Genomic DNA, 15148 nt, shown 5'->3' with positions numbered 1-15148 from the left:
AAAGAATGAATTAGTGGCTTGTAGTGTTTGAGCACAAAGATCTAACCTGTAGAGGTGTTGAGTGTAGCGCTGGTATTGGGGGGAGCTAAGGTTGTGTTGTACATCGCTGTATCTGGAAAAACAATTCAAGAAAGGCACATTAAAGTCCATGCTTTTGCTATTAGCAATTGTTTAAGGTAAATATTATTGTCATTAAGTATCCATGCTCACCTGACTGAAAGGTGATCTCACTGAACATCATCCACCTGTCAGAAAAGAAATACTGGCACTTGATGGCACTGGCCATGTGGTTATTAAGGGAGACGATAACGAAGCGAGCGCTGGGATTCACGTCGTCCATCACAGGAATAAAGGAGACAGGTGTCGGCTCCCAGTCCAAGTCTGAGCGGAAATAACACACCACCTTCTGAAATACCTTCACCCTCTGCGAGAACATGTTGTTGCAATGCACCTTAAATAAGCACCAGGGAAAAAGAGAGAAAGATGGGCATTCAATATTAACAGTATCAATAATTACTTACAGTACGGCATCGGATACGGAGTCTGAATTATTCACTAAAATGATGAATATAATGAAGACATGTAATCTTCTATATATATATATAAAGCTGAAATACCACTGACTGACTCATTCACTCATCACAAAATCTCAAAAACCACTGAACGGATTGCAATGAAATTTGGAACATACCTTCCTCTTGGGTCTTAGGTGCTCACTAAGAAAGGGTTTTGAAAAATTCGGCCTGGATCGCGGCTAACTCGCGAAAAACGCGATTTCTCACGCATTGTAAACTCTTCGAAATAACAATACGGATCCTAATGAAACTTACTACATTGTTTCTTATTAGATGTTAGATGCACGATAAAAAATTTTTTCAAAGTAGTTTGCCCTGTATCAGTACTACAAAGGGGTAGTACGTTATTTGTTGACTTTACGTTCTGATCTCTGATCATCCAATCCTGCTCAGTGCTTACTGCTTATTGCCATATTGCTTAGCGTTCTGCCTTCCGTAGAGAAGCACGGGTACTTTCAGCTAGTTATTAATATTTGTAGCTTAAACATAAAAGAAATATTTTGATTACTGTACTAACACTTAATGAAAAGCACTGACTTAAAAATTATTAGCAGCCTTACAGTTAATATTTATAATTATGTCTGTCTGACACTTTCCCCCCCCATTCTTTCACAATTGAATTTTTTTCCTTTTTTTTATTTTATATATATATATATATATATATATATATATATATATATATATATATATATATATATATATATATATATATATATATATAAATATATATATATATACACACACACACACAAACACACACACACACACACACACACACATATATATATATATATATATGTGTGTGTATATATATATATATATATATATATATATATATATATATATATATATATATATATATATATATATATATATGTAACAATTTGGTTTAATTTCATACAGTCAGGGGGAAGAAAATTATTGCAATTATTGCAATATTGCATTTATTTATTTATTTATTTATTTATTTATTTATTTATTTTTATTGTTATCTAAATCAGTTTCAGGCTAAATAATTTACTTAGGGATTAACAAAGTTCCATCGTGTCTTTTAATATCTTATATCATTATCTATGTAATGTTGATTTCTACTTTTATTTATTTTCATTCGATATTTTAGCCATGTCTGAATCACAGTTCAGTTATTTAGCCCTAAAATGTATGCATTTACTTATAGTGTCTCTTTTATTCAAATATTTAAAGCTCTTTTGCTTACTGTTAATTGTTTCAGTAATTGGGGTCCTGACTGAACTGTGATATTTACTGTGTTTTACTCCCATTTGCCCACCAGATGTCCTGATTTCCCGCTTGTTGTTTGACCTTTGAGTTTGTTAAGGTTAATCATGGCCAAATCAAAAAGTTTTGAGACTAGCTCTGTTTACGAGAAAATACATTATTTATCTACGTTTAAACACGTGCACAGCAGAACAGCGCTTCTGCCACTTCTGGAACATGCCCTCAAAGTCTTCCTTTCGAAGCGTCAAACACCTTCTGCGATTCGAGCTGCATCTCTGCAATGGTGTAAAAATGGAGAACTTTGAGCTGCACCTTTGTCTTCAGGAAGAAGGCAAAGTCCGCAAGAGCCAAATCTGGCGCGTAGGGTCAGAATGTGAGGATGCAGAAGTGAGATCATGTGGATTGTTCTCAAAATTGTTCTCTTTGCATTTTTGAGGGTTGAGCTGCTTGAAGGTGTTCCTGATTTCTCGTCGTCTTCCAGTGATGTTCTTCCGCTCTTGAAGAGCGCGTGCTGCTCAAAACACCTCTAACGATTCTTTGTAGCATCACCGTAGGTTAAAAGTCTCTGGCAGATTCGCCCAGTTTGCTTTTTGTTCTTACTTGCTGTCCATGATGAAAACGCAGATGTGGTAACGCACGTCTTCAGAATAGCACCAGTAAATTTCCCATTGGGATGAATAAAGTATCTATCTATCTATCTATCTATCTATCTATCTATCTATCTATCTATCTATCTATCTATCTATCTATCTATCTATCTATCTATCTATCTATCTATCTATCTATCTATCTATCTATCTAATTATCTTTGCACCATGCGTCTTGAAACTTTTTGACACCACCTCAGCTGCTGAGGGTGCTTAAGGGCCTTGCTCAAGGGCCCAGCAGTGGTACTGTAGCTTGGCGGTGCTGGGATTTGAACTTGTGACCTTTGAGTCCAGTGCCTTCACCACTGAGCTACAACCTCCTTGTGGATTAATGCTTTTGTACTTGTGGACGTCTTTGATTCAATTCAGTTTTTTTTACCTTTCCCCCTATTATTTTGTGTTTTGGGGATTTTCTGATTTATAAATAATGGAATGTTAAATTTGTCCGAGCAAAGAAAGAAGAGATCTGTAACCAAAAGAGTGTTGTGAGCACTTCAATTATTTAAAACCGTATTTAAAATTTGTTCTTTAATATTTGTATCATTGTGCGTTATTTTACTTTTATATATTTATTTAAGACTATTTTTCTGAAAGGTGATATTAATTTTCTTAAAAAACATTTTTTTTTTAAATGTAATATGAAATATGACACAGTCTGATTACCTTCATAGTGGTGAAGTTGCGTGTTCGGTCGAACTCGAACATGATCTCTACGTATCCATTGGAGAAGCTCTCGTTGGTCCAGCCCACATAATCATAGCCAGGCCACACATTGTAGACATGACTGAGAGTAAAATCATCCAGACCACACATACCGTCCGTTAACTGGCCCAAACCTTCTGTCATACTGCACAGAGAAAGAGAGGGAAATGTTTAAGCACAGAAGATCCTTTGGTACTTTTACTAAACACTTATGGACTTATAATTTGTCAGATGTAATGTAATACATTTTCAGTAGCTTGGTTCAAGCAGATTTCATGTTTTGGGATATGAATTTATTTTGTGATTACACAATGGACAATAAATGGAAACAAAAACTATTTTTTCTATAGCAAACATTTACATCTGGAATGTAGTATGATTAAATTTTATATGGTTTTATGGTGGTACAATGCAATTTAAAATATTATATAAGACAAGCTCATGGTAACGAATGAAAATCATGAATAATAATAAAATAAAACAGATTAATCTACATTGTGGAGCAAAGCCGTGGTCAAAAAACAGGGCAAAACAGAGAGAAACCAGATTATGAAATATAAATACTTTGAAGTTTATGAATAGGAGTCTCTTTTAGTGTGTGTTTAATTTTGCACATTAGTGCTCAATCAGAAACTTCGAAAAGCAAAGTGGGCGTGTGTATGAGGTGTTTTGGGAATTGTAGTCTGTAGGTCGTGGTGGTTGCTGGGAATCTGAGTATTCATCTGACTGAGATCTGACTGAGAAGAGCACATGCTTCTAAAATTTCTGTCCTCCCTTAAAATCATATACATTTCCATCTATTCTTTATGTAAAAAACCAAATTTTGAATCTAAAAATATTTTTCTATAATTACTTTTACATTATGTTTTTCTCCCAGCCATCTGTTAGCAAGCCAAAATGTGTTGTGTGAAAAAGCTAATATTTAAATGTATATTTGTTTCTAAATCTGTGTTTTTCTATATAATAATGACTTCCATGACAGTGTGACTTTGTGTGTCACAAATTGTGTGTTTGAAATTACTATTTGTTTTTCTGGGTTTGCTGTTGTATTTTTGTGATTGGTGGTCCTATTTTGGGGTTTGCTGCTTTGTTTTTTGGCTCGTTCATTGTTCCAGTGGTGGATAAAAGTGTAACTGGTCAAGCACGCAGCAAGCAACCAATCAGGGTCGAGCGTGCGAACTGTTTTGAACTTGTTTTGATTGGCGCTTGTTGTATCTACTTATCACCAACATACAGTTCAGCATCAGTTCAGCATCAAGCAGAACATTTTGAGAGGAATAAATAATGGAAGAAACTCCTGACTTGAACTTGCCACAGCATCCGTGGTCTTATTTGCATGAAAATTTGTGTTTCGGCTCATGATAATTTTAATAATCAATCAGTGTTTGAGTTATTAATATCATACTATTAATAGATTGGTGCACTAAGAGTAACATTAGAGTCTTTTTACATAAACTGAGTTAATATAGAGTCTTGTGACAAAAATATTAATAGGATCATAATAGCCATAACAAATCATATTACTTTGGATACTTAAGTACATCTGAAGGCAAATATTTTTGTACTTTTACTTAAGTGAAATTTTAAAGGGAGCACATTTACTTTTACCTGAGTCATATTCACCCTACTGTATCTCTACTGAACTTAATGACTTGGCTTACACTACCATTGACATGTTTGATCTTAATGATTAGCAAATTATCAAAACATTTGTAAGTCAAATGTTTGGATTATTATCCAAATATCATCACTTCTGTACAGTTCGAGGGGGGAAATGTGTTAACCTGTTTGGCCACAAGGGGGTAGTAATGTTCCGATGAACACCCACGCCATCACCAGCAATCGAAACAAGGTGTTTCATTAAGCGGTTTAATGACTGTAACAGTGTGGTGTGGTACTTTGTGGTATTCGGTTTTAGGTTTACAGCAGTCACACTGTCTTGGAAGTCATTGTTCATTCAGGATGACAGTTTTAGAAACACACGCACATACACTCATGGAAAGCATTATTTAGGAAGATATGAGTCAAATCCTTCCATGAACATTGAAACCACCGACATCATCTTTGTCTTGCTGTAGACATGGCAACCCATAACACTGGCACACTGGTTCTACTGCATCCTAAGTCTATATAAAAACCAATTTCCCTGGTCCTGATCTTTCAGACAAACCACACAGACTTGTTTCAGACATCTTAGAGTTACTGTGGGAGGATTGTAACTATAATATACACAAATATTAAACAAAAGCCTGGAATATCTATGATGTTTATAAGATCTGAAATGGAGGTCTTCCTGCTATTGTTACAAACTCAAAATGAGCAATAATGTTAGAGTCTGTTTGGCATGAATTAGATTAAGCAGGAAGTAACAATGCACAATTGCTTTTCGAGCTCAAAGCTTTCTTCAGAGACAAATTTTATGACACTGACCCACGAAGTATGGCACCGTCATACACAGAGTCATTGAGGTAAACCTCCTGATCATGGAGGATCATCTTCTGGCCGAGTGGAGCGTTGTATGACACTAGGCCATCTGCAAATGGACAGATGGAAAAGGAATCATAATTATTTAGACAGAAAAACAGAAAGCATTTTATTTCTATTTTGTAAATATTGTGAAAAGTCATTGGTGAACATTTTAAAACGTTAAATTAAAAACAGCTCTTGCGAAATCGAATACATTCGAAAAATCTGAAAAATTGCACACATAAATAGATGTATGACCCTTAAATATTTGTTAAAATGTAGACATTAATTAATATAGAATTTATTTCAATGTAAGTCTCCTGTTACAGATGGCTGAGCATGCTTTTTAACAGGTTAGCTATGCAATTTCTTGGATTCTCTGCGTTTTTCAGCCTGCATATTCTAAGACCAGGAAAAACCTGAGAACTTTGAGGAAAACCCCGAAGCATGAGAAGAACATGCACAAACGTTCAACCCTAGAGTTGTGACACAAACTTACTAACCACTAACCCTCCATGCCCCCATTGTTCAGGAAAAAAAGGTCTACAATTTATTACATTAGCACCAAAATGCAAACTAACCTTCATGCCAATTTTGTAGTTTTTTTTAAAAATGATTACAAAATGCCTTTTATTTTTGTCCCACCAAGGGACCATCTTTTTGTGCAATCTCCAGCTGCATAAAATAATGCAAGGTCAATGTGTATCCTTTAAAAAGATTTCCCAAACATGTAAAATAGCTCTTATAAATCATACTATCATTAAAAACAAGCTTTTAAAGCCACATAGATGTAATACATATGTTTTTCTTTTCCTTCACCATGCATTTTCTAAAAAAAAAAAAACCTCAAGTAGCATTTTTACCGTTATTCACTGTTAACCTGAATCCGTGAGCTAAATTCGAAACTGCAATAAGGAAGTAAAACAGTGCTTAATCAAGTGGTGGAAGGGGATTTCAAGGGAATGTCAGTAAAAGGGAATAAACTTAGTTGGCATGCATGTGAGATATCATGGGAGACAGTTGGCTACCTCTGCTATCTTAAGTGATTAGATCATTGCCTGGCTGATGTCTTAGACAAGTGGATTTTGGATCTAGCAGACAGAAAGTTATAAGCTGAAGGCAAAAGGTTGAACCATTTATCAGCGAATTGCATAATAATCTACAATAGAAGAGTCAACTTCTAGATTATGAAAATCGACACCACTAAAAGATTTTGCAGGCCATAATATTAACAACATGATTGACTAGAAAGTCATTTTAACATGACCTGGAATGAAAGAGACGTGAGATTCAGTGTGATACCGTTGCCAAGAGAAATAAAAACACACTGTGTTTGTGGGCTTAATAATTAAACTTCCTGGACTAGTTTTAACAAAAGGGTAGCGGTTATCAAATCTGCTACATCATCATTATATCATAATATCCATAATAATAACAGCAACAATTTAAATTAGTTGCACACAAAGTAATATTTATGAATACGATGAAGCCGAAGCTGGCATATAATGTTGTTACCTAGCCACTCGCAGCCGTAGAGCTCTACACGCATGCACACGTTCATAGAGTGGTCGATGATGGGCATGAAGCGTACAAAGCGTGCAATGATGGGTGGCTCCAGGTCCTTGAGCACAATGTCATAGGCATTCCTGTTCCCCTCGATTACCTTTAACAGAAAACAACAAACAGCAGTGGATAATGAGATAAACTTTATCTGAAGTGCTCTATTATGATAAGCCGATGATGCGCTGTGGCACGTAAGTGCAAAATACGGTAACAAATCAACAGCAAAATTCTGATAGGTATAATACACAATAAGTAAAAACAGAAATGGTTGGTTTCGTGCATTTGAAATTGCCCTTTAAATTTTGGGGTTTGCTGTTGTGTTTTTGTGATTTGTCATTTTATAATTCATGTTTAATCACTAATTTTAAACATAATATTTTGTTATATTTGAAATAAAAGTATTATATAAATTTTAAATATGTTTTTTCCTGACCATCTGATAGCAAGCCAAAATGCAGTGCCCAAAACTGTGACTTAAAAAAAAGCTAATATTTAGTAAATGCATGTGTTTCTAAAATCGTGTCTTCTTGAATAATGACTTCCATGACAGTGTGACTTTCTGCAGTTTAAATTGCCCTTAGATTTTAGGGTTTACTTTTGTGTTTTTGCGATTAAAAGTTCTGTTTCTCGGTTCTACTTCTAGGTTTTTGTCCTGTTAATTGTTTCATGCTTACTGCCAACCCTACTAAACACTAAACATAGCATTGATCGCTTCTCAAATGTTCTTCTGAAACTCAGCCAAGGTTTCAATTGTCTATATCACCGACATATTTGGGTGTGATTATTGGCGAATTATCAGGCCCTTTTTAAGTCCGATCAAGATTGTCATCAATAGGGAAAAACAACAAACACAACAGGCCACTGGATGCCAAGAAAGGACAGAAAAAGCCACTGATTCTGAATTAAATTGAACCATTAAGTTCAAAGTATATTTAAATAGAAATACTGGGAAAGTTCTTTGGTATTAGATTTGTTCTGCATAACTTGATTTTCTAAACAGCTGAATTACATTTTTATTTCTTTTATACTCTTTTATTTATATGGATAATATTTCCCACAATGGATACTGTTTTGTCCTGTAACTTAAATTACAGAATGAAATACAACAGATTTTCAATAGCTGAAAAAACAGGGTTATACTATTCAAGAAAAAGGTCATTTTTGGGCGATACTGAAGTCCCAAGGTCTACAAAATGTTAACTATTTTAGCACTACTGTATATGTGTATTATCTATGGTACCTCCTTTCCTTGCCGGTTGCGCCATGATATCCAACGGCTGCCATCGCGACTGTACTTGATCTTGTAGGTCTGGGCAAACTCATTTCCAATGCCCCCTGCATGTCGTCCCTGAGTGCCCACCAGTGTGATGAACTGCAGAGAGCGAAGGTCAATCTGCAAGAACTCGTTCATGTTCTCTGGTTCAGCTGTGCTCTCTGGACACCATGCACCATCCCCTTCTTCTGAGTCCAGTCTACAATGTCAGGCAAAAACACCAAGGAGAATCAAGAAATTTCGCCCAAAGTACCATACAGGAAAGTTTCTTTTGAGTTGAGTGTTGAGTGTTGAGATTCAAACTTCATCCTGAGATTTTACAATTTTACCTGCCGTATTTTGCTGCAGTTGATTCGGACCATTGACTTGAAGCTGAAATGTCTTCATCTAAGATCTGCCTTCCAGACATCCCTAGTGGGGATCGACACACACCTGTAGCAAATAAAAAAAAAGCCTATTTTTAATACTCCTTCTATTATCTATAAGTTGCAAATTATCGTTCCAGTAATGTCACCAAACCCCTTCATTAAAAAGTAAAACATCTGCAATTATAAAACAGGCATGTAAATATGATTGTAAAAACATGAGTATACAAAAAAAGACAAGAAGATGTAATCCTGTCCTTAAGGTAAATGTTCTTGAATCAGTCCTATGGGTTCAGGACAGTACATTAAACACACTAGCTCAATATGTGGTTTTCAAATCCACATTTTCTTGTTCGCTATGGTTTTGATCTCAGAATAATGTTAAATAGATATTTCATAAACTTCTCATTTAGTCAGTTGTGCTTTAGTCATTTTGTCTTAATGTGCTTTATCATAAATACACCGAATAATATACACCTAAAGCACTTTGGGATTATGGTTTCTTGAAAAAATGAATTATTTTTTAGTTAGCTAGCTACTCTCGAATAAAACACCAACTTCTTGTTAGCTAAGTTGCCATTTTGGTAATAGTGTCAACAGTTGGCTAAGCAACAACTTAGCTTGCTAGCATCTGAAACATTAACATACATTTATTTAGTTATGTTGACTAGCTGGGAATAATGCTGTTAAATAGCTAAATAACATTACCCCTCAAAAATGGTGTTGCTAGCCAGTTAAGTAGCATTAACCCAAACAAGAATTTATAGTTAGCTAACTTAGCTAGCTGGCAAAAGTGTGCTTAGCTAGATAATTAGCATTTACAGAAACAACTTGTATTAAGGTCTTGCTAGCAAAAGTGTTGGTTGCATTTCTAAGGAAAATAAATTTGTTCAGCTTTCATTTAGTATAGATCACTAATAAAGTAAGCTAACATTTATCAGTTTTAGGTGTTCGGGGTGTTAGCCGACCCAGTTTCATGATTTACTTTATCTTTATTAAACAGCAGTTCATGTCGTCAGATTGCATACACAGGGAGTGTGCTACTTTAAGGAAGGGCACTATGGATAGGGAAGCTCTTGTGAGTTCAACACGTTACTCTCTTAACACCATTTGGCTAGAAGCTGTGTTGTTTCTTTTTAAGCAGCCTATATTCTAGCGGTGGAGGACACTGTAGGTCTGCATAGCCAAAATCAGAATTGCAATAATAAACGAATCAATCGTTTGAGGGCTGGCATGGGTTGAGTTGGAGCAGAAACTGGAGAAACACCCCTTTCCTTCACTAACATTGTGGTTTCTCTACAGAAATATAGTTTTAAAAAATATACCACTCTTTTGGCTTGCACTGTTTGGAACAGTCAGCAGACATCCTGGTTTGAACTGAAACAATGATCAGAGTCTTACATGCCTCTTGTGTGGTCTTTACAAGGACACGATTAAAGTTTGCCCACCTCCTGAGAACATTTTCCTTCCCTTTTTTATTTTTTTTTCTTCTGTAATTTAATCCTGATACTACCCAGACTGCTTGGTGTGCTAACTGTTAACTTTTATGAGCTAGAAACTGAATTTCATTACACATGGGACCTGTGAGCCCAAAAAGCAAAGGATGGCAAGTCTTTAATCACTGTTATTATAATACAGAACCGAGGAAGATTTATATCACTTTACACTTCATTTCCAGTTGTCTGGCCATGACTCAAGGAACAAATTCTGAATGGCATGGTCAAACACACATGCAGCAGGACATAGAGGAAAAGAGTAAGCATTAGAATTGCACTGTAATTCTTTCAGACTGTAATACATTAAAAAAACAAAGTACAAGCTATTATAGTGCTATTGTAATTAACTAAGCTAATTAATGAATAAATAATTAAGGTTATTTAAATCTTTTAGTTCTGACTAACATTCTTTACTCTTGTGGCTACAAATCATTTTAAGAATCATTTTAGATACTGAATAAAAAAATTTTAATACAAAGAAGTAAATTTTAATAAATAAATGAATGAAAAGACAAATAGATGAGTGGAAAGTATTTCTCCCTGCCAGTAGAGGTCAGTGTCTTTAGAATTTTCGTTGTACATCTGGTTGTATAACTACATAAGCATAAGTTTGTTTGTTTTGCCTATGCTGTGTTTTCTGTGTAGCTATAATTAAGTGATGAAGCGGTAGTGTAATTGTACTGAATGGGAGTTAACCCCACACTTGATTTATTTTTCAGAAAAATCCTCACTGCAGAAATGATATAAAATGACAAAATGTTAAAAAACAAAACAAAAAAAAAAGACTAAGAGAATCTATGGAAAATTCACAAAAATAAGACAAGCAGATTTAAAATAAAGTTTTTGTTTTTCTGCACAAAAAAAGTACAAGTTTGGTTTCTAATAATACAAATTGCAGTGTTTAAACCCATTAACCAGAAAGTGAGTGGCTGTCATAATAAATAAACTACAGAAATAATGCTAGCAATGTTACTAGCAAACAAACTGCAGCTAAAACACTATGGAAACAGCAAAAAACTGAAATCATAAAATCGCATTAACATCACAAATTGCTTTGTTTGTTCTAAAAGTTCCTCAGATATGCTTGTGTGGGCATGCTTTAGTGCGTCATGGGCTGGATGTTAAAAGTTCACTCGGAAGTGCATGAGGCCTCTCCTAGTCCTCATGGCTTCTCCATCACAACAGCAAACCTTTGTTTTTCTGCCAGCAACAGCAAGAAGAGTGGAGAAGGACTTTTTGTATCCCTTCTCTTTTTCCGGCTCTCCTCCAAATGTTTGCTTAAAAAGTCAAGATGGGGGAAACCTTAGAGGCCCAGGACAAGCTGCCATGGCCAACATAAGCTGAATCTCCTAACAAAACCTTCTGCAGGATGATACAAGGGCTGTGGTGAATCATTATACATGAGCCACAGTTTATGTGTTTTAACAGAACAGAGGTCATTGCTTTGTAAATGCTTATTGGCATTAACTAAGCATAGAGGACATCTTGACTCGGGTTTTGCAGGATGTTTTTCCAAACATACTTACACAAAATGTTTAGTCTCACAGAAGAGAGAAAAAGAAATCAGACTTGATGTCATGTTGGCAGGCTTCACCTACAGACAAATTAAATGAAAGCTGGTCACTGTTATGCTGCGGGGGCATTTATTTAGTTTCCGGTTATGGTTTGGTGCCATTCGCCCACTTAGAAGGAAGCGTCACTGCAATTCAATAACATTCTCCTGACTTATCCCATGTATGTTCTAATAAAATGTTTCTATCCTGAGAATAGTCTCTTTCATGAATTTGTTCACATCTACAGGACATGAGAGCTTAATGAATATCTTTTGGTCAATCATGTCTTCCTCCATCATCAAATTCTAACTATAGGAATGTGTTTGAGAAGAACAGTGCTCATCACTTCTAGTACAGTTCCAGAGATTTAAAAGGTAAACTGAGACTTTTTTCTATAGGCTTCATAAAAGACTAACATTGTTTTGCTATATTGCCAAAACCTGGTCATAAGTACGGTATGTGCTTTTTGAGCATTTAGTCCTAATTCTTCACCATGTGCAAGGGATTGATGAACTGGCACAATCCTGACCAGAATAATATGGTTTCTCAGGATGAGATCATTTTAGTGTTGCTTTAGTAAGTACAGGTATATTTCCTGAAGATTAATAAGATAAGGATTTATCAGTATTAACATTGCAATTGGAAGAGAGACTGTTTTGTGGTGTTAATTGTGAGTAACAAAGAAATCAACACTTAATTTTAGGCACAGAAAAGCTACTAAGAATGTTTATACAGTAGCGTTGGTCTGTTTACTCTGTGTGTTTTTTTTGCCCATGCTCTCTCTGACCCCTGAGAGAAAAGGGAGTTGGTTGCAGCAGGAACTTAACCCAGGACGTGAAGCAGGCTAAGCTAGCATTTAGCTACCGAGGTTAAAAATATCACATGCTTCAGAGGTGGAAAAGTACAAATATTCTCTGGAGAGGACGTTAAGAAATACCTCTCGCTCTTTCTTTCTCTCTCCTTTCTTAGGGAGGGAGTTATGTGCAGTTGCTAATAGCTCCAAGTGTCCCTTTTTCCCCTGCACACTAAGTAAACCAGCTTTCTTTTTTTCATTTTGTAAATGGCACGTTTGTTTCACCATGTTTGCCATCTAACCGCTGGCTCCATTGCCTCGCACACACACACACACACACACACACACACACACACACACACACACACACACACACACACACACTAACATACTAGATGACTTAAGCATGCACACAAGGACACAAACAGAAGATATACATACCCTCAAATAAGGGTTTCAGTGGTGTGTATGGTTTCACTTTGTGCTGCACACACACACTGTACAGTGCATAGAGTACCTTATTCTTTCAACTTTTCTCTAAGGAGAAAATGAGGAAAAAGGGCATGGTATAACTACACTGCTTGGGAATTTTAAAAAGGGGAAAGTTGGCACTAGTGAACATCTCAGCTAGTGCAACGAATTTTTCCTGCTACAGGAAAAAAGTCTTCAGCAGTTTCATTTTTAAGAAAATGTGGTGAAGAGCTGAGGGATTACAGAATACTGGAATCTGCCCTTCAAACCAGTGGTAAAAATGAAAATGTGCCATCCAGCTGGAATTATACAGTTGTAACTGCAGTGTATGGTTATCAAATAGCAATATTCAAAGTAAAGGGGTGAAAATCATAGGTGCAGCCACACAGTGAGAGATTCTGAATCTTTACACCAGAGCTTTATAGAGTCTCTGAGTTAATCTTTTAAATGTCATGAGTAATAATGTGGAGGGAAAAACCCTTCACACCTTCGGACACCCTTCTGAAAAAGGGTAAAGCTGAGTCATACATCATTTACAAGTTTTATTAAAAAGTTCTTAATATAGGATTTAAGTGATACATCATTTATGTTTTATTAAAAGGTTCGAAGACGAGAGATCATTTTTACCATATACATGAGCTCATGATAGTGGCATTACCTCCGAGGTAAACATCTGTGGTAGGAAATCACGAAACATTTTATTGATTGACATAGAAGCCTCTCAGTCAGGGATCTTTTGCCTCTCACATGCCAAATATTTGATTGCCTTTTATCCTAGGTGAGGATGTAAACATTGCTGCTCATGCTGACTCTGTGTCTACATGAGCATTTGTACTCGTTCAATAAGTATAAACCAAGCCTATTTAAGATTACAGAAATCGGTGCAGGATCAACATGTAAGAATCGTACTGTACTTTTCTCCCTAACACGCCGCTGTGAGCGTGAGGATCAGTCTGCTTTCGTAGAGTGTCGCAACAACACTGGAAAGCTCACAGTGCCTCTGGAAAAATGAAAGAAAGCGAAGCTGATTCAATGTACTTTTCTGTTGTCAAAATGTCTGGTATGCACTAGCCACAGACTCCAGCCTGATTTCTTAATCCACTGTGAGTGGTCAAAGTTTTTTTCTTCCTGCATGAAATATTAAACATTAAGCAAGGTCACAGCTTCTCATCGAAACCCAGAAAACTGAGGTGCAGCTAAAGACGGATTTGATGTACTGACTGATGGATTCTTAATAATTTAGCCTATGTGGCAGTCCACCAAACATTATTTAGTATATGGTTAACAGTGCATAGTAATTCAGGCCTGGGCATTTTATTTTCTCATGTATTACTGAATTTATATGGTTAACTTATCTTCTGTAAATGATGTATATCGAGATATCATTTAATAGTTGTGTCTATCCACTTGAGATGGTTTGGACATGTGCAAAACAGGGACAAGGGGTATATCAGAAGGAAAATGTTGAGGATGGAAACACCAGGAAGGAGGAAAAGAGGAAGGCCAAGGAGGAGGTTTATGGATGTGGTGAGGGAAGACATGCAGATAGTTGGTTTGAAAGAGGCAGATGTAGAGGACGGGGGGTATGGAGACTGATGATCCGCTGTGGCGACCCCTAATGGGAGAATCCGAAAGAAGAAGAAGAAGAAGAGGAAGAAGAAGAAGAAGAAGAAGAAGAAGTGTTGTGTCTATCCACTTAAAGTAGAACCAGAGACTTTCTCTGTATTTCAGCAAGCCTTTGAGAGCTTGATTGATCTCACATGATAAACTCTAACCTATCTACCTCAATCTATTATGTTTAATTAAAACAAATCCATCATAAGATTGAATGATTACTGTTTAGATGAAATATTTGTGCTTTGGTATGTTGGTGGGGAATTATTTGGCTGCTGATTCATTTTTGTATTTCCTGTGAGAAGGGACATAAATGTTGAAACTGGACACTACTGAGGAAAACATGTTGATCATTAAGATAACTGTTCAAGTTATTCACCATCAATTTGAAAAA

The 15148-nt window shown here is 36.0% G+C and overlaps 1 protein-coding gene across 2 annotated transcripts in view; it reads right to left on the bottom strand.

Moving 5' to 3' along the window:
- Positions 1-15148, bottom strand: part of ddr2a (discoidin domain receptor tyrosine kinase 2a) — a 359575-nt gene that overhangs the window by 327261 nt on the left and 17166 nt on the right. For both annotated transcript variants that reach the window (XR_014537601.1, XM_083566758.1), the window contains exons 3-9: positions 8792-8894; positions 8430-8661; positions 7142-7289; positions 5591-5693; positions 3122-3305; positions 211-451; positions 47-112 (exon numbers count right to left, since the gene is read on the bottom strand). Coding sequence is in view for 1 of the 2 variants with exons in the window: in XM_083566758.1 (XP_083422884.1) it covers positions 47-112; positions 211-451; positions 3122-3305; positions 5591-5693; positions 7142-7289; positions 8430-8661; positions 8792-8894 (1077 nt within the window). In the remaining variant the exon portion in view is untranslated. The remainder of the gene's footprint in view (positions 1-46; positions 113-210; positions 452-3121; positions 3306-5590; positions 5694-7141; positions 7290-8429; positions 8662-8791; positions 8895-15148) is intronic.

The sequence above is a fragment of the Silurus aristotelis genome (assembly GCF_946808225.1).
Source record: "Silurus aristotelis genome assembly, chromosome: 2".
Classification (NCBI taxonomy): domain Eukaryota; kingdom Metazoa; phylum Chordata; class Actinopteri; order Siluriformes; family Siluridae; genus Silurus; species Silurus aristotelis.
This window is presented reverse-complemented; position numbering and strand designations above follow the sequence as displayed.